Source organism: Rhinopithecus bieti, unplaced genomic scaffold (genome assembly GCF_001698545.2).
Source record: "Rhinopithecus bieti isolate Rb0 unplaced genomic scaffold, ASM169854v2 scaffold_1530, whole genome shotgun sequence".
Taxonomy (NCBI): Eukaryota; Metazoa; Chordata; class Mammalia; order Primates; family Cercopithecidae; genus Rhinopithecus; species Rhinopithecus bieti.
The window spans coordinates 3,915,960-3,942,130 of NW_016803808.1; the positions used below are offsets into that span (position 1 = coordinate 3,915,960).

General features: G+C 45.5%; 1 protein-coding gene across 7 annotated transcripts in view; it reads left to right on the forward strand.

Moving 5' to 3' along the window:
* LPIN1 (lipin 1) overlaps positions 1–26,171 on the forward strand; it is a 149,647-nt gene that overhangs the window by 87,135 nt on the left and 36,341 nt on the right. For 5 of the 7 annotated variants that reach the window (XM_017854046.1, XM_017854078.1, XM_017854061.1 and 2 more), the window contains 11 exons: positions 1,404–1,499; positions 4,991–5,298; positions 7,229–7,354; positions 9,508–9,615; positions 12,954–13,080; positions 16,022–16,328; positions 17,641–17,734; positions 18,703–18,893; positions 20,950–21,043; positions 22,250–22,319; positions 25,689–25,781. In XM_017854046.1, the coding sequence (XP_017709535.1) occupies positions 1,404–1,499; positions 4,991–5,298; positions 7,229–7,354; positions 9,508–9,615; positions 12,954–13,080; positions 16,022–16,328; positions 17,641–17,734; positions 18,703–18,893; positions 20,950–21,043; positions 22,250–22,319; positions 25,689–25,781 (1,614 nt within the window). The remainder of the gene's footprint in view (positions 1–1,403; positions 1,500–4,990; positions 5,299–7,228; positions 7,355–9,507; positions 9,616–12,953; positions 13,081–16,021; positions 16,329–17,640; positions 17,735–18,702; positions 18,894–20,949; positions 21,044–22,249; positions 22,320–25,688; positions 25,782–26,171) is intronic. The other 2 variants (XM_017854054.1, XM_017854087.1) reach the window with 2 other exon arrangements.

Genomic DNA, 26,171 nt, shown 5'->3' on the forward strand with positions numbered 1-26,171 from the left:
AAAAAAAAAAAAAAAAAAAAAAAAAAAGCAGAGTAGCTTCTTTTGCTGATACCAGTGCAGAGTCTTTTGAAAGGGCTGGTTTCTGTTTGGCCCTTTTGAAATGGCGGTTACTAAGGTGGGGTATGAGGAAGCATGTCCTATCTCGCATTCCATCATGGCCTGGAACTCAGTTCTCTTTTTTTTTTTTTTTGAGACGGAGTCTCGCTCTGTCACCCAGGCTGGAGTGCTATGGCCGGATCTCAGCTCACTGCAAGCTCCGCCTCCCGGGTTCACGCCATTCTCCTGTCTCAGCCTCCCGGGTAGCTGGGACTACAGGCGCCGCCACGTCGCCCGGCTAGTTTTTTTTTTGTATTTTTTAGTAGAGACGGGGTTTCACGGTGTTAGCCAGGATGGTCTCGATCTCCTGACCTCGTGATCCGCCCGTCTCGGCCTCCCAACGTGCTGGGATTACAGGCTTGAGCCACCGCGCCCGGCCGGAACTCAGTTCTCAAGGTTTCTCTGGCATCTCCTTGACCAAGAGGGGGTCCGTTCAGTCAGTTGCGAGCTTAGATTTTTATTTCTAGTTTATTTTCAGGAGTAGCAAAGGTTCTGGAAGAGCAGGTAGGACCGGGATATTGATGTGGCCAGTTGTAGCAGACAATCTGCCACACAAATGGAAAGAAACAAATATTTACAAATAGACATTTCATGCCCCCACCTAATGTGGATTTTGGGATGAGGTCTCATGATTCGTCCTTTGAGTTAAGTTCACGTGGAAGCTCTTCCTTGAGTATGGGTGAAGGATCCCAGCCAATAGTTGGTGAGTTTTCCAGGGTGTAATTTCTAATGTCTGGGGCTGGGGAAGCTTTGATTGCAGCTTGAACTCTCACCAGCCGTGTGACCCTGGTCTGGTCCCTCCTCTTGTCTGGCCTAGCTCCTCAGCCGAGAAAGGAGGAGTTAGACCAGGTGGTCTCGGAGGAATCTTTCTATTAGCTTGCTGCAGAAACAACTGCAGTTTTTGCCACTATTTTTAATAATTATAATAATGGCCAAAACCGCAATTATTTTTGCACCGACCTACTGTTTGGGTTCGTTCTTTCCTGGTCAGGGGCCTGCCCTCCCCAGCCCAGAGCTCCTCCAGTGCTCAAGTGGCCGCCTGGTCAGGGGCCTGCCCTCCCCAGCCCAGAGCTCCTCCAGTGCTCAAGTGGCCGCCTGGTCAGGGGCCTGCCCTCCCCAGCCCAGAGCTCCTCCGGTGCACGAGTGGCCGTTCCCTCGGATGGGACTGCCTGACTGAGACTGGGAGTTGTGCGGCACTTCAGGGTATATGTGGTGACAGCGTATCCACAGAGACTTGGCTCTCCCCACGAGGTCTCCTGTTCTGGTGAAGGCAGCTCATTCTTTTCTTAACTATGTTTTCCCCTCAGGTTGACATAGAAATCAATGGGGAATCTGTGGATTTGCACATGAAATTGGGAGATAATGGAGAAGCATTTTTTGTTCAAGAAACAGATAATGATCAGGTAAGGAGGGCTGGGTGGTCAGGGTTACTTCCTAGTTTTGAGCTTTGAGCAATGGTTATCTGGAGACACCGCGGAAGCTTGTGCAAAGTAATACTGGCCCTGGCTGTGTGGACAATGGGGCAGAGAAAAGTGGGCATTGATCTGTATGAGGGATTTGAGCCAGATGGCCTGGGGGTGTGCTGAGTCCACACAGACTCAGCTCTCCTGGCTGGCTTCAGTTTGCTGACGACTTCCCAGGAGACAGAGGGATGGACTTCACACATGGGCCTGGACCATTGTCAGAGGTGTACAGATTACACTGGTGTGTCAAATCTCAAATGCCTAATGTTCTTTTATTAAGTAAGTGGCTGAATTACTTTAAAAAATATTTTAAAAATTTTAATAGCTTTATTGAGATATACGTCACATATACACAATTTACCCATTTCAAGTGTACACGTAGTGGTTTTAGTATATTTACAGACAGGTGCAACTATCACCACCAGTCAAATTTAGAACATTTTCATCACCCCCAAAAGAAACACCATACCCTTTAGATATCGCCTCCCCTATACTCTACCCCCAACCCCTGAGCCCTAAGTTACCACTAGTCTTTCTGTCTCTTATAGATTTCCTTATTCTGAACTTTTAAATGGAATTATAGTATCCTGCCTTTTTTGATTAATGTTTCAAGGTTCATCCAGGTTTTAGTATGTATCAATATTTTATTCCTTTTTATGGCTGAATAGTATTCCATTGTATCCATAGACCATGTCCGTTCATCTGTTCCATTCATCATTACAAACAACTTGGATTGTTTCCACCTTTTAGCCATTGTAAACAATGCAGCTGTGGACATTTGTATACAAGTTTTTGTGTGGACACATGCATTTGATTTTTCTTGGTTATATACCTAGGAATGGCATTGCTGGGCCGTGTGGTAACTTTACATTTAACAGCTGAGGAACTGCCAGACTGTGTTACTAAGCAGCTGTTCCATTTTATATTCCCACCAGCAGCACACAAAGAGTTCTGATGTGTCTACATCTTTGCCAATACTTTTCTGATTTTGTGATTCTAATCATTCTAGTGGATGTGACGTGTATCTCTTTATGGTTATGATTTGCATTTTCCTAATAACTAGTGGTGTCTGACATCTTTTTATGTGCTTATTGGCCATTTCTGAATCTTTGGAGAAATGTCTATTCAGATCCTTTGCTAGTTTGTGTGTGTCTGTGTGTTGTTTTTCTTTTTTACTACTGTCATGTATGCCTTCATTATATATTCTAGGTACAAGTCCCTTATCGGGTATATGATTTGTAAATATTTTCTTCCATTGCGTGGGTTCTCTTTTCACTTTCTTGATGGTGTCCTTTGCAGCACGAAAGTTTTTAGTTGTAATGAAGTCTAATTTCTTTCTTTTTAAAGTTTGTGTTTATCTTTTTAATGTATGCTGTTTTTTCTTTTGTTGTGTATGATTTTGGTGTCATATACATGTAAGAGTCCTTTGCCAAATCCAAGGTCATGATTTATGGTTATGTTTTCTACTGAGACAAACCACGTCTTTAACTCTTTTGTTCACAGATGAAGCACCTTAAAGGGGTCTGATGTAGGGGTTCCTGAATGAAATTGACTTGAACTAGTTCCTTTCCAGGAAGGCAGCCATGATTAAAAAGGAATGGCTCTTTATAGCTCCAGGTTTTATTTATTTATTTATTTTTTATTTTTTGAGACGGAGTCTCGCTCTGTCGCCCAGGCTGGAGTGCAGTGGCCGGATCTCAGCTCACTGCAAGCTCTGTCTCCCGGGTTTACGCCATTCTCCTGCCTCAGCCTCCCGAGTAGCTGGGACTACAGGTGCCTGCCATCTCGCCCGGCTAGTTTTTTATATTTTTTTTTAGTAGAGACGGGGTTTCACCGTGTAGACCAGGATGGTCTCGATCTCCTGACCTCGTGATCCGCCCGTCTCGGCCTCCCGAAGTGCTGGGATTACAGGCTTGAGCCACTGCGCCCGGCCCATAGCTCCAGGTTTTAAAGCAAGTGTCCATAATTGCAGCGTTGGGACAGATGGAGGCAGGCACTGCCTCCATCCTGCCCACCCAGAAGGGTGGTGCCTGGGGAGGACCCAGCATCTCCCCTTCCATGTTCTAGAGTAACTCTGTTGATACTGGGGATCCCTGCCCACCTGCTCTTCACCTCTCTTAGATGGGAAGACTCCGAAAATACTAATTGGTTCCTAATGGCCTTTGACAGAAACTCTTTCCACTGCATGTGGATACCTGCATTTTTAATTTCTATTTGTACCTGGCTTTAGATAGATTCTTGGCTGCCGGAGCTGAGGAAGCATTTTGGGCCAGCATGCAGCGGGACCTGTATGGGGCCTGCTTGCTGGTCTTGCTTGTCTGACAGGGTGCCTGTGGGGAGGTGGGGCCTTGGAGGCCAGAGAATGTTCAGCAACATACAGATGCCTCTTAGGACCTCCGGGATGCTGCTGGAAGCTGGGGAGCCTGTGTCCTTCAGCACTGCTTGGTGCTGCATGTGCCTGCAGGGGTCTGCCTGGCTGCCCATTCCATGCCAGCCTGCGGACAGCGAGGGCCCTTCTCTGCTCTTGACCTGAGAATTTGTGCTGCTTCTCTAGTTGGTCTAGTCCAGCAGCCAGGTGAGATGACGTCTCACAGCTGCATGTCTCAGGTGTAGATGTTATATTTCAGCATGTCTGAAGCTCTCCAAACCTACTTGAATGATCAGCAGCACATTTTTATTTATTCCCTCTGTTTTCTGTATATTCTTATTGTCAACAAATTTCTCATACACAACGAGGCATTCATTAATAAAATGATTACTAGAGTTTTATAAAAACTGCTGAATCTTTACAAACAACTACTAAATGGACGGGTTGTGCTTTTTCCTTTTGTCTTTAAAGAGAGGATCAGTATCTGCTTCCTCGTTGTTCAGGGCCCTCCCTGAACCTGCCCTGGTGCAGGCAGGTTCTTGGGTGGGGCTGTCGGTTGTTTTATGTGTTTTTGGTTTTTAGATCATTATTATCTTAATTCAGTGCATATAAAAAATACACAATACACATTATCTCTCTTTCTGTCTCTCACACCCACCCACGCACACCCACATCTACACAGAAGTGCAAGAGTGCATCCAATTCTCAGCATAATATGGTGAGTCAAAGCCCATTTTTTTTCTCTGTGCTCTGGATATTTCAGCCACAGTTGAATTTCGGAGGCTTGAGATCACTGAGAATTACCTCCCCTTGTTAAAATTACATAAATGCAAGATTGAGTACAAAGTGGCATTCAGTACATTGTTGGCTTTCTGATCATCTACCAGATTGGGCAGCCACATCTCCTGGTCACCGTGGCTGTGGCCTCTAGCTGGCCTGTCTGCTGTGGCCCTCCCCAGGAGGTACTTGGCCTCTGAAATGAATCCTGGAGGCCTCTGGCAAGGCCCTGCTCCTTTCACCCGAATTAACGAGGCTTTTTGTAGAAAATGTGTTCTTTTCTCAGGAAGTCATCCCCACGCACCTGGCCACCTCCCCCATCCTGTCAGAAGGAGCTTCGAGAATGGAATGTCAGCTGAAGAGAGGCTCTGTGGACAGGATAAGAGGCCTGGATCCCGGCACGCCTGCCCAAGTGATCGCTCCCAGCGAGACGCCGTCAAGCAGCTCTGTAGTAAAGAAGAGAAGAAAAAGGAGGAGAAAGTCCCAGCTGGACAGCCTGAAGAGAGATGACAGCATGAACACGTCTGAGGATGAGGATATGTTCCCCATTGAGATGAGCTCGGATGAGGCCATGGAGCTGCCGGAGAGCAGCAGGTAATAACCATTCGGGGTGGAGGGGCTGTGCCAGAATCAGACGGTTACCTGTTCGAGATTATTTTTATAAACTTTCCCCCCATAATTCCTTATTCTTTTATGTGTTTTAGACCAGTGGTCCCCAACCTTTTTGGCACTAGGGACCAGTTTTGTGGAAGACAATGTTCCCATGGACTGGGGGTGGATGGTATTAGGATGATTCAAGCATATTACATTCGTAGTGCTCTTTATTTCCATTACTATTACATTGTAATATATAATGAAATAATTATACAACTCACCACCGTGTAGAATCAGTGGGAGCCCTGAGCTTGTTTTTCTGCAACTAGACAGTCCCATCTGGGGGTGATGGGTGACAGATCATCAGGCATTAGATTCTCATAAGGAGTGTGCAGCCCAGATCTCTCTCATGTGCAGTTCACAACAGGGTTCCTGCTCCTATGAGAATCTAATGCTGCCACTGATCTGGCAGGAGGAGGAGCTTAGGCGGTAATGTGAGGGATGGGGAGCGACTGTAAACACCGATGAAGCTTTGCCAGCTTGCCTGCCACTCACCTCCTGCTGTGTGGCCCAGGTTCTGACAGGGGCACAGACCCCAGGAGTTGGGGACCCCTATTTTAGGCTGAATTTTGGAATCATGTGGACCCAGTCCTAGAGTGGTATAAAGATTTGCTGTGCTGTAGCCAAGAGACAGTTGGTGATGCCAAACCTCCTTGGCTGATCACTTTAGCAGCCTGGGATGGAGTCAAGAAACAGGAACTGAGCAAATGAATAGTTCATGACCAAACCTATTTTCTTGGAACCTATTTATTCTTATTTGAGCACCAACCGTGCACAGTTGGGCTGATTTATAGGCAAGTGCTGATTTCAGGCTTAAAAGTTAATGAAGAAAATGCTGTTTTCTCTATAAGCAAACTTTGTCCTTTTTCCTTTTGACTTAGGTCCAAAGTTTAATGAAAATTTTGTTTCCTTTTTCTTTGCTTTTAACAGTGTAGTGAAATTCTGTTTGTATGTATTACTATTTTGGTGAAAATGCCAGTTTTAAAAGATAAAATTCATTTTGAGAGGATATTTGATGTTTCAGATTTTATGTAATTCAGTGTAATTTTGATAATTTTGCTAACATAAAGAAGGGATAAGGAACATCAGGAGTATCTTCCTGCGTCATTATTCAGAATAGAATATATCTTTTTTTTTGGTGAAGAAGAGATGACAACTGGCAACAAATATTGCTTTTCCCAACTACAGCCTCTAACCTGTGACAGGCTCAGAACCAGTGTCATTGGGCTTCTTATAATGGCCTTCTCTGCATGACTGTTACGTCCAAAATTTAGTGGTAGGTGTTCCAGGTAATATCAACATACAGACAGATGGCCTCTGCATGATTGAAATTGTGAATTGTATTTAGTAGTGAGTGTGCTTATACCTGAGACTAGGCCGTTTGCAGTTATTCTGTAACCATAAGGCATATTCTGTAACCATTTATTTCTTCTGCTAGACGAAACATGATCAGCGCATGGTCATTGAGTTATTCGGCAGCTCTGCCTGTACCTGGCAGGGGTTTTAGACCACCCTGGGGCTGGTTTGGGGCCGCTCTACTTCCCAGGCTTTTGGAACGTGACTGTGTAGGGTAACAGGAGGTGGCATGATGGGAGGAGCCAGCAGTGTGATCACCGCACGCGTGTCCGAGTCCAAATGCCGAAAGAAAATCATTTTACATTTAGAATTCAGCCAGAGCATTAGCACATAGACACATTTATGGATGCCGGTATCACTTTCTCCCCTCCCACTGCCTGGAACAGGTCTGGGTGTTTAAAGAGATCATGTTAATTACAAAGCACTTAGAGCTAATCAAGAAAAAATTGGAACTTGATTGTGAATCTATCATTAAGAATTCTCTGACTTTAGTCTTCTTATTTTTTTCCTCCAGAACTCTTCCTAATGATATATCTCCATTCCAAGATGATATTCCTAAGGAAAACCTCTCCCCAGCCGTGATTTACCCTCAGTCAGCCTCATACCCTAATTCAGATAGAGAGTGGTCGCCCACTCCCAGGTAAGCTGTTCCCCTGGCCCAGGGGAACAATTCTAAGAAAAGAATGAAATAGAAATGAAAAGTGAAAATAATTAGGACCAGGAAAAACACAGTGTAGAGTAGGAGGTACAGATTACGATTAAAAACAGAACATGTTCAGATCATACACTTATATCTGGTGTCAGACTCCATCTGCAGATATGGCTGTAGCTCCCTGGAGGTGAACTTGAAAGGAAAAACATGTAAATTACATCATGCTAATTGTTAATAGGAGAAAACAAAGTGGCAGAGCCTTTCTTGATACTTAGCCCTAAGTAAAATTCAAAAACACAGACATTGCTTCAGGAGCCGCTGAGGTCGTTCAGGGTTATTAGAATGATGCCTCCCCCCACACTTAATCCATTCTGCCGAATTCAAGAATATTTATTTCCCTGAAATGAACTCACAAGTTGCCCTAGAGGAAAACTTGGAGAACTAGAGCTGCTCACTGTGCAAATGCCATCCTGATGACCCCAGAGATGTTTACATCAGTGAAGCCTGTGGGAATAGTGAGCCCCCCAGCTAGTTTTCAAAGGACTGGGGGAAGAGGATAGATCTAAATCCTGTGTTCTCAACGCAGGAAGTAATATAACCCCCACTGGGATGAAAATTCATTCTTGGGTGGCAACAGAATCTTAGACATTATAATGGTTTGTGGTCTCTAAGGGGCCATAGCATTCAAATTTCATGGTGAGTGGAGCTGGGCTATGAATTTCTCAGACTGCTCGGGGGTGTGGTGATAATGAAAAAGAGACTGAGAAACGCTGATCTAAATGCCAGTGACATCCTTGGATTATTTGTACACCTCATGCTTTAGATTTGCTTCTGGAATCTGAAGTAGAAGTGTGCGAGCCCCTAGAAACTCTGGGTTCCTGCCTAAAGCCAGTCTTATCAAAACGCCACCCCAGTTCCAGTTTGATCAGGGTAACCTTGGGCATTAGCAAGCGGCAGTCCCCAGTGTGTGCTGACATGGAGGCTGGAGAGAAAATAGACACGTCCCATGTCTGGTTTCCAGCCAATACTGATGTCGCAGGTTAGTCCAGCAGGCTGAGGCTGAGGCCTGTGACAAAGTCCCTGCATGGAGGTCGGCTGCGTCAGAGCCTAGCCCTGTTCAATAGAAACATAATAACTAGCTCCATATGTAATTTTAAGATTTCCAGTAGCCCTATTTTTAAAAAGTTAAAAAAAGATGAAATTAATTTTAAAGCTATATTTCATTTGACCACAGTATTTCCAAAATATCATTTCAACAAGCAATCAATTTTAAATAATTATTAATGAGATACGTCACATTTCTGTTTTCATACCAAGTCTTTAAACTCCATTCTGTATTTGACATGTGCAGAACATCCCAATTTGGACCAGCCACATTTCAAGTGCTCAGGAGCCACCTGTAGCTGGTGGTTTATTATAACGGACAGTGCAGATATAAGACCTTTCTAGATTCTCATTCTTTCTCTAGGTCTGTGGAGATAAAATAGTGGAGGGAAAAATAGTGGTGTAGGCAGAAAATAACGTAGAATATTTAGAACCCAATAATAGATTGAAAACTCTGTTCAAGCACTGTAGGTTAATTTTAAGGATTTAAAAGAAATACTTTAAACGCAACTCTGAGCATGTTTAATGCTCCAAACATCTGTAACGTTTTGCCTCATGAATGCAGCACGATGACTGAGTCAGGTTATGTAGATTGGACCGTCACCAAATGGAATGACAAATAAGGATAAATAGCTACATTTCCACACTTGGAATTAGGTATTTTCTGTAAAGAGACAGTTGACAGCATACACGATCAGATTTTTGGATTATGTAGTTTGATTCAGCACCGAAGTGTGACCAGACACGATCACTCCTACACGTGGGTGAAACAGAAAGTGAAATAGGTCATTTGGCAGTTTCCTGTTTTTCTGTCTCAGAAAATTCACACTGGTTTCTTAGCAATTTCAATATCCAGTGCTCTGCCATTATCAGATGCCTGAGTTTATTTTCTTAAAAATGTCATTGTTGAGAGTAGTCAAATACTTTATATAATCTTATATATAATCTTTATATAATATACTTTATAAAATCTTACTTGATGTAATTGACCTCTGATTTTGTCTTTCTTTTAATGTGTATCACGTGGTGGTATCCAGTAGCCTGGTAGATTGCAAAAGGACTGCCCCTCATCTTGCAGATGCGGCCGAGGGAGGTCTGTCTAGTTCTTGCCCTCCACAGTCTTCCCTGTTCCATCCTCCGGAAAGGTAGAGGAGTTACTTTCCCCATTGGGATGTATTCAATAATGAAAAATTTGATCTAACTCTTATTATAAGTGTATTTTACCATTAACCAAATTACTTATGAAGAAAATACCTATAGATTATATGAAGTGAAAATTTTGATCTAACTCCTACAAATCGATTTCACTAACCAAATTACTTATGAAAAAATATGTCTATAGATTTCTCTCTTCCTTTCATTATAAGCATTTGTCGATGATCAGATTTTTTTTTTTAATTCCTAAATTTGACTCTCTGGAAATTATGGTTAAGCAAATAATTTTACCTAATTCTGTGGAGTGCTTTGAAAATGAGAATAATGAAATATGGCTTGGGAACATGATCTTCTGTTTTCTGTCTAGGGTTGTTTGACAAATAAGTTTACAAGATATTTTTAGAATACCACTCGAATTTATTATAACCATTTAAGCAGTTTATTGGGCTGTCTGAATAATGGAGTCAGACACTTTCCGCAGCATTTCTAGAACAGAATCTTGGAGAATGGGCTGGGTCTCAGGCTGAGGATCACAGGTTGGTGTGTTCATTCGATGCAGCCATCTCAGATTTCCGCCTTCATTCCCTCAGTTTTGGCCTACCTACTTTGTGGACTTACATGGTTTACTTTATAAGCCCTTAGCAAATGAAGCTACGGTTAATCTGTACATGGGAAAACCTTTTTTTCTTTTTGATTAAAGAACCAGACCTCAGGATGTACTTCATTCAGAGGCTATATTTGCAGAAGAAAAGTCCGTTTAGAATGAGGAAAACAAAGTCATAAACAGTTATAACTAATGAGCCTTATTGGGACTGGCAAAAATACTGAAAACTTTGATAAGGCTAATAAATACCTTATTTATGAACATCAGTCATCGACCTTGTAAGCTTACTTTTTTGAACAACCCCTTGATCTTAAAATAATAATATTTGATGACAGAGCACTTTGGAGTCATCTTTCTGGTAAATCCCACTTGGCAGTGGGCGCCGTTCCTGGGTCCTCTTCGGTCCATCTGAATTCCCTCAGTGACGGTCAGCAGAAAGCACGTCTGTATTTGTGCACAGGACCTTTGGAGAAGGGCTGCTGTGGCCTGAACGGGCAGCATTTATGGTGGTGGCCTGTTTGCTGTCGGGGAGGGACTTGCAGCTTAGACTTTCGTGTAGGGCTGGGCTCCTTACGCATGAGTTGGCATGCCTGAGGGCCTCTATGGCTTTGTTTCGTGGCTTGTGGCTTTTAGGAAGGGACCAGAATGTTAGGAACTCTGGAGTTGGGAGTCGCTGCAGGAGAACCGTGTTCCACATTTTTGTTCTGCTAGAGCAGAGGTTGGTAAACCACGGCCCATGGGTCAAATCTGGTCCACCATGTGCCTCTGTCAAGCTTTCCCGGGCATAGACAGTTGGTTTACATACTGGCTGTGGCTGCTTTCACACCACCACGGCAGCGAGTAGTTGCGACAGACGTCATAAAACCCATAAAGCCGAGATATCTACCACTGGGCTCTTTACAGAAAATGTTTGCCGACCCCTGCTCAGAGCAAGCTTTGTCTAAAGGACTTTATTTCATTTGGTGGCAGTGAGATAATTTATTGCTCCAAAGAGCTTATAGCCAAATATGTTCTATTTTGTATGGTAAAACAGTGGCAAGAGCTTTTTAGACAAATACTTTGAGGTTTGGGCACAGCACCATTGAGGGTGAGAAGCCAGTTTCGATGGACTTCCTCCACGATGATGCTGGAAAAAGAGTGGATTCAGGTCAAACTTGTAGGTACCAAGGCGCCTCGCTGGAGGCCACAGCCTGCACTTTTCCCATTGCAGTGATACTGAACATGGGACTGTAGATGCTTCAGTGCCATAAAAGCGTTGTCTCTTTGGAGAAGTCCAATTGTAGAACTGGAGGAGCAAGGAGGTTGAAAGGCCAGGTTTTCTCACACGGATGTGTGGGGGCCCCACGTGCCTTCTCATAGGACTGCTCCCTAAAGGGCAGAAATGTGTGTCTGTTGGGAGCAGGGTGTCCCGTTGCAGAAGCTCTCCTAGTGTGATGTCAGGAGCCTCCTCTCCCCAGGCAGGAGAAAGAGAGGGTACAGGCTACCCCGTGGCAGTACGTCGTTAGAAGGGCTGGGAGTCGGGGGCACCAAGGGAGCAGGGACCACCCTCTGCCTTTCCGTGTGAGATGAGAGAGGGGGCGCTTGGTCTAGCTACTCTATGAAGCTTGAGCAAAGAGATTCAGGATCGGTTTAGCCCATAGGGTCCGTGTTTGTTGGATACAAGTTATGGATCATCATGAACTCACCTTGTATTGACAGGAAAGTTGTATTCAATTGGAGTTGAACTCTAACTCAAAGATAAATGAGACCAGGAGCATCAGTCTCCGAAGAATAGATAAGGTCTGGGAAAGAAGATAGCAGGGGAAACTGCAAAGTTTTATTTCCTGCTTTGTCTGAAAACTCTGCAGTCTTCTTCTAGAGGAAATGATGCGGGAAAATAAGCAATAATTAACCATGTTATTATGCGGCAATAAATAATTACAAGAGTTGCTGCTGTAAATAATATTTCTCTAAGTTGTTTAGAATACGGTAAGGATCTTGTGGATAAGTTAGTGACTTTTGGATGGTTACTTTGGCTGGGCAGAAGTAAGACCTCATTTGGGTCTTCAGAGTAAAAATTCAGGAAACATGGAGGTGGTTACTGAGCGAGCCTTAGCCAGTTGGTGAGTCCCTTGTCAAATATTCCTGGAAGACATAAGATCTTAGAAAATTTCAACTTGGAGGCTCCTGCCCAACGTTATCGAGTTTATTTGTGGCATCCAGCATCTTTGGTAAAACTGGCATATAATTCCCTGTTTCCGAGGCCAGTGCAGATTATAAATATTTAAAATATAGACTCTAATGAGTGCCTGCGGGAGCCAACCAAGACCCTTTTGCAGACATCTGACAGCAGAGGAACTTGGTTTGGAAGCAGAATGCAGGAAATGCGAGTGCAGAGTGGGGTGGGGAAGGGTGGTCTTTTTGAGGTAAGAACAGACTATTTTTCCCTTTCTCTTTCCATCGCTTTCTTTTGTAAAACATTCTTTTCTGGGTTACTTCTTTTTCTCCTCTCCTCTGCGGCGCAGCAGGCGGCAGGGTGGGGCGGGCGACCCACGTGGAGCGCCTTCCACGGGACGCGCTGCACTGCCCCCTGGTGGCCGGAGGAGGGATTTGTCATGAGGCTCTGCTCAGAGCGAACGACAGCTGGGGGTGCATTTTCCGGGCTATTTGAGCCATGGAGCTGGGCCCAAAACATTTACAGAAGTTTCTTTTCCCACCTTAATTTTCGCTTTGTGTTTTCTTAAGTCCTTCCTGTTCCCGACCTTCAACACCTAAAAGTGATTCAGAATTGGTCAGCAAGTCCACGGACAGGACGGGGCAGAAGAACCCAGAAATGCTCTGGCTGTGGGGAGAGCTGCCGCAGGCTGCTAAGGTGAGTGTCTCTTCAATTCTGCCACAGACCGAAGATTTCTAACTTAGCTTAAATTACATGGAATTAGTATCATAGCATAGCCAAGAAACACAGCTACCAGAAGCCAGAGGTAAACCAAAATATATTAAGGATTAGCCTTGAATGTTGGAATTACTTTCTTCCACATTACCAACATTATAGAGAGCTCTCATTGCTTTTGTAGATTTTAAACCCATGGGATTCCTCTTAGGATTTACTTTTTTCTTTTTGAGACAGTCTCACTTTGTCACCCAGGCTGGAGGACAATGACTCTATCTTGGCTCACTGCAACCTCTGCCTCCCTGGTTCAAGCGATTCTCCTGCCTCAGCCTCCAGAGTAGCTGGGATTACAGGCGTGTGACACCACGCCCCACTAATTTTTGTATTTTTAGTAGAGACGGGGTTTCACCATGTTGGCCAGGTTGGTCTTGAACTGCTGACCTCAAGTGACCCACCCACCTCGGCTTCCCAAAGTGCTGGGATTGTAGACGTGAGCTGCCATGCCCAGCCAGGATCCACATTTTCTATCACAGCTAAATGCAAATTAAATTAAAGAAATACAACTTACACACAATCTTGCTGTCTTGAAACTGTGAACAAAAATAGCTTCCAGCTCTTGATTCTGCTAGGTCAGTGATGACTGGAGCAAAGCCACAGGGGGAGAGATGTGGACTCTTGGCCCATTGAAAGAGAAGCTGAGTTGTGAGAACTGGAATCCACATGTTCTTGTGTCCCTCACAGAGAGCGACATCTGGGAGAGCCCTGGGAGAGGGAAAGGCTGATAGAACAGAAATGAAAGATTTCAGCCTAATAGATAAACAAAGTCAGAAAACCTTAAGGTTTTGATTCATCAAGTAGTAAGTATTTCTGGGCCCTCATTGTTGGTGGGACCCCGAATTTGACCCTATGGATATCTCCAAAATACATAGAGAAGTAGCTGAGTGTAGCAGAGAGAATGAGGGCCTGGGAGGCAGCAAGTTATTCTGGGTTTGAGTCCTCACTCCACCACTTGCTAGAAAGGTGACCTTGGGCAAATGAGTAGACTTCCCTGAACCTCAGTGTCTTCATCTGTAAAATGGTGAGAAAATGACAGAATTGTTGGGAGGTTAGAAGAGCTAATGTAGGTATGTGAAGTATCTGGCACCTGTAGGCCCTCTGAATATTTGCATTCTTTCTCCTTGGCTGTGCCACATGCACGCTGAGCCCCAGTTTCCCTATCTTGGAAATGCAGTGGGTTTACATGTAGGTACATAATTGGTTCAGCAAATGTGTTTCTAAAAACATGAAATGAACACAGTCTTTTCTTTCAAGAAATTTTACTTGGTATGCTAATGTATTATAAGCATCTTGAATTATGTTATTATATCACAAGCTTTAAAAAATATTGTAAGGTCCTTAGAAGATGCTATAGCCTCTTGCATCCCCAATAAGTGTTTGTGATATGAATGAATGAGTGAGTGAGTGAGTGAGTGAATGAATGACTATTGAAAACGTTCCTTATAAAGAGTCAAGATGGGCAGCTTTTTGGAGAGTAGTCTGTTGAGGCCAAAGTTGTGGATCCATTTCCTTTCTAGGTTGCATTTAGATTTCACAGAAAATGCTGATTTCCCTGTCCACAGCTATGGTGCTGACCCAGCCAACTCTCTTTGCAAGTTGATGTCATTAGTTGCTGGAGAAACAGCATGGAAGTGCAAATCCGTCCCTTCTTCTGGCAAAATAGTTGTAACCGCAGATTTTCTGTTAGCATTGTTTTCATTTTCCATTGAAGCTGTTTGATCAGATAGAGAAGTGAATACCTTTTCCCCTCTTTTTAGCCCATGAATTGCATTTTGGGTTTTGTTTGAATAAATCTTTTCTGTAACTGGAAATCCCTCTGGTGGTAGAATCAGAAATGCTAATTTCTCACTCATGTGAACCAACTATCACCAAATCTTTACTTATTCACTCATGTTTTGGGAGTAAACTTCATTGAAATATACATACAGAGAAAGTAAACTTCATTGAGATATACATACAGAGAAATACAGATTGTAAATGTATAGCTCAATACATTTTCACAGCAGGAACAGATCTGTGCAACGTGCACCGAGACCGAGAAGCAGAGCGTGACCAGCAGCGTGGAAACCCCCACTCTTTGTGGTCACTGCTCAGACTGACCCCTCTGCTCCCTGCAAGGGGTAAACTTGATCTTTTTTTTTTTTTTTTTTTTTTTTTTTTTTGAGACGGAGTCCTGCGCTGTGTCGCCCCAGGCGGAGGCAGTGCGCGGATCATCGGCTCACCTGCAAGCAGCTGCCGCCTCCCGACGTTCCCCACATTTCTGCCGCCCGCCTCAGCCTCCGCCGCGGCTAGCTGGGACTCACAGGCGCGGCACCGCCCACCGCGCCCGGCTAGTTTTTTTGTATTTTTGGTCCGAGACGGGGTTTCAGCGTCGTTAGCCAGGATGGTCTCGATCCCCTGACCGATCCGTGATCCACCCACCTCGGCCTCCCAAAGTGCTGGGATTACAGGCTTGAGCCACCGCGCCCGGCCTTAAACTTGATCTTAACAGCAGAGATTAGTTTTCCAAGATTCATTCATGTTGTTGGTGTAGCTGTAATTCATTTATTCTCATGGCCACAGAGAATCCCAGTGTGTGTGACTAGACTTGCCATCTAACAGTGAACATTTAGGGTGCTCCTGCCTGTTGGCATTGCTAATCTCACTTCTCTTTGGCAGTTGATGTTTTACAGGAAAGTTCATTTGCTTTGGACCTAATATCTTGGTTTCCGGACTTTTTGGCAGGTATAGAAATCACCAGGTGATTCCTGAGGCTTAAAAGTCCTTGCCTGCTTTTGATTACTTCTTGTTCTCTGTCCAGTTTTTCTGGTTGCCTCTGTGCTGACCTTCTCTTTCTCTCTCTGTCCCTCTCTCCTCTTTGCTCTAGTCTTCTTCTCCACATAAGATGAAAGAGTCCGGCCCATTGAGCACTAGAAAAATTTGTGATAAAAGTCACTTTCAGGCCATTCACAGCGAATCTTCAGACACTTTTAGTGACCAATCGCCAACTCTGGCCGGGGGGGCGCTTTTGGACCAGAACAAGCCTCAGACAGAAATGCAGTTTGTGAATGAAGAAGACCTGGAGACCTTAGGAGCAGCAGCGCCACTCTTGCCCATGATCGAGGAGCTCAAACCCCCCTCTGCCAGTGTAGTCCAGACAGCAAACAAGACGGATTCTCCTTCTAGGAAAAAAGGTATGAAGGTTGGGTTTCCCCAGCTGTCTTCCTGTTCATAGTTTGTGCTCACTCTTCAAATGACAGGTCCTTTCCAAAGTTCCAAGGAAACTGAGGTAGAAACTGAACTATGACAATGATCATGTTCAGTCTGTGCTCTTCGGAGGAATATTTTAATTATCAGAATTTAGTCACAGGAAATCAGGCATGAAGGAGGCCTTGAGGATCATGTAGCAAACTTCCTCATTTTACACACCGGGGCTGCTGAGACCTGGGAGAGTTAAGTCCTTTTCAGCACACCATGGGACCCATAAATGTGACTTTAATAAAGCTGATTATTAGGTTAATCCTGGCTGCCTCTGTTCTTGACCTGTGTTGCTTTCCAGCCCCTTACCCACTGTAATTTCTGCATACCATTTGTCGCGATTTCAAATGATCATTATTTTATTGATTTATTTTTGCCCGACTCCCCTATAGTCTGAGATCAAGAGTCTTTTCTATCTAACTTACCTTTCTCTCCTCGGCGCTTGGCATAGTGGTTGGCACACAGTGGCGCTCTGCATTGGTTTAATGCACTCCTGGTTGTGTGTCAGTATCAACGATGCCAGGCCTGATCTCTATCCACCCAGCAGCTTCGTGTGGTGTTCTAGAATTGTATGGACCAATTACATCATTCTCTGCCAGAAGTAAAGAGGGCATTTGAAGGCATCATGCCCAGTGTCTGACAATGCACAGGGTCGGATGCTTTGCCTCGGGGTATTGATGGGGAAGTGCCTAATGAAAGCTTTTATCATTTCATAGTAAGTGTAATGATAATGGTAATAGCCTCAATGCGTTGAGTGCTCAGTACACTTCAGGCACTTTACGGGGGAGGAATGAGGCTCAGCAAAGTTAACTAACTTGATCCCGGCCACATGATGGTGGATGACGGCCCTGGTTTGTGGACCTTGGTGGTCTACAGTCATGTTGTACTGCCCACCATTTTCCAATGGGAAAAGCGCAGGCTGTGGCCTCTAGCGAGGGGCCTCGGTACCTACAAGAGTGACCTCAATCCACTCTTTCTCCAGCATCATCATGGAAGAAGTCCATCAAAACCAGCTTCTCACCCTCAACGGTGCTGGGCCCAAACCTCAAAGTATTTGTCTAAAAAACTCTTGCCATTCAGTTTTACCAGACAAAATAGAACACATTTGGAACTACTGTGGTTCTTAGGAAGTTTGAGTACCTGGGAGTACATCTGCACATAGTGTTTAAATGCTGTTTCTATAGATACAAGGCCATGAGGTCATTTCTAGAAGAGTGGTTTTCTAACTTGAGCCATTCGCCCTTTTAGATAAACGAAGCCGACATCTTGGTGCTGATGGCGTCTACTTGGATGACCTCACAGACATGGATCCTGAAGTGGCAGCCCTGTATTTCCCCAAAAAGTAAAATTCCTCTTAATTCCTCACATCATTTTCTATCATCTAAATACCATTCTGTGTGAGCCCAGTCTTCCCTTATGTTTGATTAGAAAGTGTGCAAGACAGCCAGGCACGGTGGCTCACGCCTGTAATCCCAGCACTTTGGGAGGCTGAGGTGGGCAGATCACTTGAGGTCAGGAGTTCGAGACCACCCTGGCCAACATGGTGAATCCTCATCTTTATTGAAAATACAAAAATTGGCTGGGCGTGCTGGCACGCACTTGTAATCCCAGCTACTTGGGAGGCTGAGGCAGGAGGATTGCTTGAACCCAGGAGGCAGAGGTTGCAGTGAGCCGAGATCATGCCACTGCATGCCAGCCTGGGCCACAGAGTGAGACTGCATCTCAAAAAAAAAAAAAAAAAAAAAAAGTGTGTGAGAGAGAGGCAGCGGGAGGCTCCCATTGCCTTGTGAAATCTGCCTGCTCTCTCTATGGACATAGGGTGTGGGCACTGGGTGGCATCTCCACCTCGGGACAGGAGTGCAGGCACCAGACTGCCCTCCCTCTGAAGCCTGAGGTCATGTTGTCCACAGTGGTCATGGTCCACAGCCCAATAAGTGGCAGCTGTGCAGCCCTTTCTTGCCCCAGGAGGGTCTCCCGTGATCCTGGGGACCCACCCCCAGTCCGCCTGCGATCTAGGGCAGGGCTGGTGCCTGGAGGGGAAGGGCAGGGAACAGGGAGGACAGCTTACTTCTTCAGGGTATTTTAGGGGAATACAGGGAGATGCAGCCGGCTGAGAAATAATGGTTTTGTCCCCTAAGCTAAGGCGTTTAAATGTCTCTTTCCTTGTCGTGGTGCTTTAATAAACATCTGTGCTGAGATGCAGCCGTCTGCGGCTCTGAGGGCCACATGCCAGAGCATCACTGGATGGCGATGTGGGACCCTGGACTGGGACAGTCCTCAGCTGGTCTCTGCCGCTTTTCCTCCTTCCAGCGGAGACCCTTCTGGACTCGCAAAACATGCCAGCGACAACGGAGCCCGGTCAGCCAACCAGTCCCCGCAGTCTGTGGGCAGCTCAGGCGTGGACAGTGGCGTGGAGAGCACCTCGGATGGGCTGAGGGACCTCCCTTCCATCGCCATCTCCCTCTGCGGGGGCCTCAGCGACCACCGGGAGATCACGAAAGGTACCGCGGGCCTCGCGCGGTCGCCCTCTGGTGGCCGCCGGTCAGAAGGACCAGAGGCTTAGGTTTCTCCAAGGGGTGCGTGTCAAGGCAGCTTTTCCCTTGGTTGTGGTTAATGAGAGCACAAATGATAGCACCGAACTCGTAACCCCGATGTTTCTAGCTTGCAGTCCGGCCTCAGAGTTCTGTGGGTCACACATGGCTCAGGCCATCACTGTGTGTCCCCTGTGCCCCAGGCGAGCACTGCAGGGACGGCCTCCAGAAACCTGCAGGCTAGAGGGGGGTGTCAGTCTAATTAAATTAGAGGGTGTTGGCAGCGGGAGAGAAGTGTGCCGGCGCCTTGGAGCAGGGAAGTCTGAGTTGGTCAGAGGAGGGCTGGGAAGTTTTCCCAGCTGGATTCAAAGGGCGTTAATAGGGTGGGCTTAGGTGATTCATTCATAGCACTGCCACATTCATAGCAGTGCCCTGCCAGAGCCTCCTGACAGTTCCATGGCCGGGTGTGCCCAAGCCCCATAGCGGGGCGCAGTCAGCAGTTATCAGCTGATGGACACGGGGACTAGACACAGTCACCCTGCACTCCTCCCGACCCCTCCGTCACTACTTCCTCTTTTCCATCCCCTCGTGGTATTTCTGGCAGGGAAGGGGCTGAGGCTGTATACTTCTTCCCTCTACCTCTCAGGAGCCACCCGCATCTCCCCTTCCACCCAGGGCTGCCATCTGAGACTCCTGCCTCCACCCTTGTCCCTTCAAGGCTTTGGGAATTTCTTCTTCCACAAAGATTGAGGCCTTTTTGTTCTCATGCCGGTGCCAGCCATTCCTTTGAGAGCGGAAACAAGATTGTGTGCTGGGTCCCGCCAGCTCCGTTCATTCACTCAGTTTTCCTAGGGCCATGCATTAATACCCAGCCCCACTGTGTTTCTGAGGTCATGGGGGGGCGAGCGCACTCTCTGGACACTGGCGTGAGGAGACCAGTGTCCCGTCGAGTCCCCTGGGTGTTCCCTCCCTGATACACATGAGCTGGTGGGGGTGGGGTGACAGCACTGACGAGGCCGGGCGCCGTTATCTGAGTGTTATCTCATGGAGCAGGATCTGCGAGTGTCCAGTCCTTACAGGTGAGGCCAGATTGTCACAGTCAGGAGACCACAGGAGAGTCCCCGGAGGTCCTGATTAGGGCTCTGAGGGTACATGTCGAGGCCTGTTGGGCTGGCATCATGACCCAGGGACTCTTTTCCTGGACAGAGGAGATTTTTAGTGTCTGATGTCTGCTGGGTTTTGGTTTGGTTCAGGGTAAATAGGAGCTCCCAGGGAAGGAGTAGGCGTGGCTCCCAGGGAAGGAGTAGGCGTGGCTCCGGGCCAGGGAGATGGTCAGAACCACAGTCAAGGCTCAAGGTACAGCCCAGCTGCCAGAGCCAGTCAAAGAACTGAGAGCGTCCAGGGCCGAGGTCTGGGCCTCCTGACCCTGCCACCTTCTCCTCTGCTCTGATCCGGGTGCAGCTGCCCCAGCACGCTGAGAACAGTGCCCTTCCTGCTTCCGATTGTGGTGGAGGCGGCCCCGTTTTCGGAAGGGTCCTGTGCTTCCTATTCACGACCTTATCAGTCCCCATGACCACCCTAGGAAGCAGATGTGGTTATTATCCCCATGCTAGAGGAGGGAGCTGGGGCCTGGGAGGTGAACCGCTTGCCCAGGGTCACCCCAATAACCATGACTTCAGCCGAGGGAGCCTGGCCTCTGTGCCATGCGTAGCCATGACTCTGCCTGTGCAGATGTACATGCAGGCTGTTTTCACCCCTACTCCCTGTGTGAACGTATGTGCCCCAACTAAGGTACACGTCCCCCAGCATCCTCAGACTTGCCCTGGCCTCCCTGCATTGCTGCGCAGACACCGCCCTCCAGATAAAATGGCGTGGCCTTTACAAATACATTTTGTAGGATTGTCTGCACAATTGGAATGCACAAACTCTCAGAAAACACTTGTGAGTGAGCGAATGAAAGGTAGGCCTAATTTTGAGCTGACATGTCTTTTTGTTTTTCCCTGATCCTCCACAATTGCTGTCACAGATGCATTCCTGGAGCAAGCTGTGTCGTATCAACAGTTTGTGGACAACCCCGCTATTATCGATGACCCCAATCTCGTGGTAAAGATTGGGAGTAAGTAAGTACCTCTTGAAAGTCACTTTGGCGGTAGCATGCTACTGTTTCTGTTTCATGTTTTCAAATAGACCTAGACATTAAGCCTTAGAAATATATAAAATCAAGACTTTGCTACATTGCTTTATTATGTCTTCACTGTGTCAGAGTTCCATGCCCATAGAACTGGCAAGACAGCTGATAGGTTCCGATAGCCCTCAGTCCTGTGAGTTTTAGTATTCATCTCTACTAGGTTTTCTTTTTTTCTTTTTTCTTTTTGAGACGAAGTATAGCTCTGTCTCCCAGGCTGTGTGCAGTTGTAGCTCACTGTAGCCTTGAACTTGTGAGCTTAAGAGATCCTCCCACCTTGGCCTCCCAAAGTGCTGGGATTTCAGGTGTGAGCCACTACACCCAGCTCGATGTTCTTATTGAATGTGAATAGTCACACTGTGCAGTACATGGGTGTATCAGAGTATCCTACATCTCTACCCTTTTGAAAAACTTCATTATCGGCCGGGCGCGGTGGCTCACGCCTGTAATCCCAGCACTTCGGGAGGCCGAGGCGGGCGGATCACGAGGTCAGGAGATCCAGACCATCCTGGCTAACACGGTGAAACCCCGTCTCTACTAAAAAATACAAAAAATTAGCTGGGCATGGTGGTGGGCGCCTGTAGTTCCAGCTACTTGGGAGGCTGAGGCAGGAGAATGGCGTAAACCCGGGAGGCAGAGCTTGCAGTGAGCTGAGATCCGGCCACTGTACTCCAGCCTGGGTGACAGAGCGAGACTCCGTCTCACACACACACACACACACAAAACGGAAAACTTCATTATCTGAGGGCAAGGGATGTACATTTATTTTTGCAGACTGTTAGCAAGCTTTTCTCCCTTGAGCCATGGATGTTTTACACCTAGTTGCCTTTTCCTTGACATGTGGCAAGAAATACCCCAAGCACATTGTGGTTTGGTGCAGCAGCTGTACTGTGGGATTTGGGCTGCTGGCATGTCCAACTGTCCGCCCTGCTGGCACGGCTGCTGCTGGGCCCTCACTAGCGGCTGGGGTGAGGTGGACGGGAGCCTCTGCCTGGGGGAGAGGTGGGGGCTAGCAAGAGTATTGAGCTTTTTAAGGACCTCGCTGGGGTCCTGGGCTTTCCTTGACTACTTTATATGACACTGGAAAGGTTTTCAGTCTGAGCCTCAGTTTTTTGACATCTATTTCATTGTTTTGTGTTAGATACTATAATTGGACAACAGCAGCACCCCTCCTCCTGGCAATGCAGGCCTTCCAGAAACCTTTGCCAAAGGTGAGCTTTAACATGAGAAAGAAAAGGGGATGCTAGAAATGATGGATGGCTTAATCTGGGTGGTTGGAATTTCACTTTTATTGTGGAAACCACAGAGTTAATTCCACTGTGCTGTTTTGAAGTTCATGAGCATACAGGCCAGGAGTTTCAGATCTCTCTCTTGCACCTTGCACGTGGTTCCCCCTCCTCCTTATCGAGGCAAAACCTCCCAATCATGGACCAAAGATTCCTTTCTCAATATCTGCTATGCAAGGGGCACAGGTGGAGGCTGAGCAGACGGGTGCCAGGACCTCAGAGCCCAGTGAGGACAAAGGGAGATGAGTGTCACTCTGGAAGGGGTGGAGCAGGCATCGAGGTCAGGCACAGGTGTCCGTGCCAGTGTCAGGTGCTGCTCAGCCAGGAAGCCAGCCCCATGCCTGATTCTCTGAGGCTGGAGCCAGTACAGGGCCTGGGCAGCTCCCAGTCTGCAGGGGAGAGTAGGTAAGTGGCTGCAGGGAAGAGTTAGGAAGGCAGCCACGCCACCTGCCAGCCTGCAGTGTTCTCATCCTCCCCAAAACAATTCAATAGACAGTCAGCCGGGAATTGTTAATTTTCAATGATAGATCTTCCTACTAGATTATACGTTCTTTGCTGAAGAGACTGCCTTAGACTTGTTTGTGTCCTTTGTGTGCTTAGCAAGCTTTTGTGTGCCTTAGGATGTTGCAGTCGGTCAGCCAGTTCTAACACTTGAGATTCTTGAAGGTCTAATCGGACTTTGTTGAGTCTAGGCTTGCTTCTTCCTGGGTTTGCATATGTGTGTGTGTGCCTGTGCCTGTGTGTCGGTGTGTGTGCATGTGCGTGTGTACATATGTGCATGTGTGTGCATTTGCATGTGTGCATGTGTGCATACTTGTGCAGGTGTGTGCGTGTGTGTGTGCATGTGTGTATGTGCACGTGTGTACGTGTGTGTGTCTGTGTGTGTGTGTGTGCATGCGTTGTGTTTTGAGGACTGCAATCTCATGTTGGATGGTGCTTTATCTGTGGGTACCTTTGTGGACTGGGCTAAGGGCATGTTCTCCAAAGTGGTTTTTATTTTGTCTCTGCCATGGTATCCATGGCCTGGGACACATTTTTATATCACCGTTCTCAACATTTACAAATCCATAAGAAAAAAGGCCATTGCAATAGCAATATAGCTAAAGGATTTATTTATTCACTGAAAAAGAAATCCACATGGGCTCTGAAACTTAAATTAGTTCTTGTGATATGCATGCTAAATCTTTTTACAAGTCAGTAACTTTTGACTCTATATATGGCATTTCTCTAATATAGAAATTATTTTTAAATGTAGAATTTGCCCATCTTATCTTTTATGGCTGTTGGGTTTTGTATCACACTTAAAGTGGCCCTGCTTCCCCATTTCCAAAACTTGTGAAGATAGGCCTTATATTTTCTTTTTGTGCTTTCTTGTATATGGGGTGTATTTTTACAAGTTTTGGAAATTTTGAAAGATTTTAAAATCTTTCATCCATCTAGATTTTATTTTGAGCTTAATGAGGGAGGTATTGGGAACCAAACCAGTTTTTTTTTCCTAGGAAGTTCTTGAATTGGTGAAGATGCTTTTTGTTTTACGAAACAGAATGACTAAAAGTGGCTTAAGTAATGATCTCATATGACAAGGATCTTAGAGGTTGGCAGTTTCAGGCTTGATGAATTTGGGTTAGCTTCTTTGTGATTTTCTCAGCTTTTCCCTGATGGTCACAAGATGATGGCCCTACAGATCATCTCCTCATATCGCCACATCTGAAACGGGAGGGTGGGGGCAGCTTGCTCGTATTTCATTGGCCAAAGTTAGTCGCATGATCACCTCTAAAGCAGTTCTTGGCAAAGCAATGAAATGACGGTGAATGGCTTCACCCATTGAGGTGCATCCTCTGGAGTTGAGCCAGCCTTCTCCACACGCATTGCAGCCTGATTCTTGAACAGAGTTTCAGATCTGTCAGCAAGAAAGGGGAGGCAGGTGAGCTGCTCACAGGGTCTGACATGGCTACTGAATTATCCCAGGACCGTGTATTAACTAACCCTATCCTCCAGGGTCTGACACGGCTACTGAATTATCCCAGGACCGTATGTTAACTAACCCTATCCTCCACTCAGAGGCACTTACAACTTCACCTTCTGTTACATTTCTCTGTGAATTCAGATTTATTTCTGGACTTTCGTTTTCTGTTCCTGTGATATGTGTCCTTGTATACCAACATTGCATTCTTTTAGTATATTTAGGTATATTTTAATATCCAGTAGTGCTTGTTCTACTTACTACTTTTCTACCTGAGAATTTTCTAGGTTATTTTTGTTTGTTTTTCAAATGAACATTAGAGCAAGTTTGTGAAGGACTGAAAATACTCCTGTTTGTTTTTTTCCTTTCTTTGGCTTGCTTGCTTTTTTTTTTAAATTGTGGTTTTGTTACATTTATGAGTAGATTTAGGGGAAGTAGGTCATTGACAGCTTTGTGAATTGTCCTATTTATGAACTGGATGTGAGTGGTTTGTGTTTTACTGCAGTTGGGTTTTCTTTTGTGTCAGATAGAGATCTTTTAAACTACATAGTAAATTACTTACCTATCTGCCTCCCTGCACCCTGTTAGACTGAATCTTTCAGCTTAAATCTTTCTTTCGTTACTAGCTGAGGTGTCAGCTACTTGAAAGTTCTGTAAACTGAGGAAGGGACATTACATGACTTTTACCTTGGTCCTGGAATTAACCTCAAGATAGATAGATATTTTGTTCTTTGGAAAAAATGTAGAAAATTATCAATTCATATTTAATCTCCCCGTTAAACTCATTTGCCTAAGTTAAAAGTATGAATTTTCTTTTTAATACTTGAGATTTTAAATCAAATGTACCTGTTAATGTAAATGTTTAGAAATTTACACTTCGTAAATATCCTATGCATTTTACCTTTTGTTGAAAACTGTTTTATCCTCTACCCCATATTAATCATTTCATATCTTATTTTATAATCATATTGAGAGTAATAATATCTTAACCAGTTAGCCACTTTAATTTGAAAAGTTCCAGTCTTACTAATCACTAATGATTTCTAATGCTTTCTTTTTCTGTTGTTGTTGTTGTGTTGTATTTTATTTGTTGTTTGTTTATTCCTTTAACATCTTCTTAAGTCTTCATGCTTAAGTTACCTTCATGTAATTTTGGACGCCATTAGGTTTTGCTTCTCTAAAATTTTTAACCCACAAATAGTATGTTGTGTTTTCTCTGATTTTTATTTTTTAAATCTTACTTTAATTTGCATGTATGTTTCTTTTGGTTTGAATGTGCTAAGTTGATCTTTTTTTGTTCCATTATTTATGTTACCATCCATTTAAAACAGGCCACTGTGGAATCTATCATGAGGGATAAAATGCCCAAGAAGGGAGGAAGATGGTGGTTTTCGTGGAGGGGAAGAAACGCCACGATCAAGGAGGTAAGCCCAGGAGACAAAGCAGTGCTCGCACTTGGCAGGTTTTGGTTTTGTGTAGTGAGATTGGTTTTCATGTACTTACATCAGAGAAATGAACATAGGCCCTAGTGCTGAGTTTTCATGAGTTAGCTCTGCCATGAACTAGGGCTAGGGCTTGCGGAACATGGGGAAGGTGGGGAGGAAGGTCAGGAGCCAGCAGCATAGGCGTCACCCCCTGGCTCTGTAACCGTTAGGAGGCTGTGGTCCAGTCACTCCCTCATGGTAAGATTTCGTCATCTATAAAAGAAGGGATTCACCTTGGGAATTCAGTTTCTTAAGAAATTAAATATCTTCCTTCTGCTTGTGGAGACAATTTTTTTTTCTTTTTCTTTTTCTCCCCTCCCATCCCCTCCC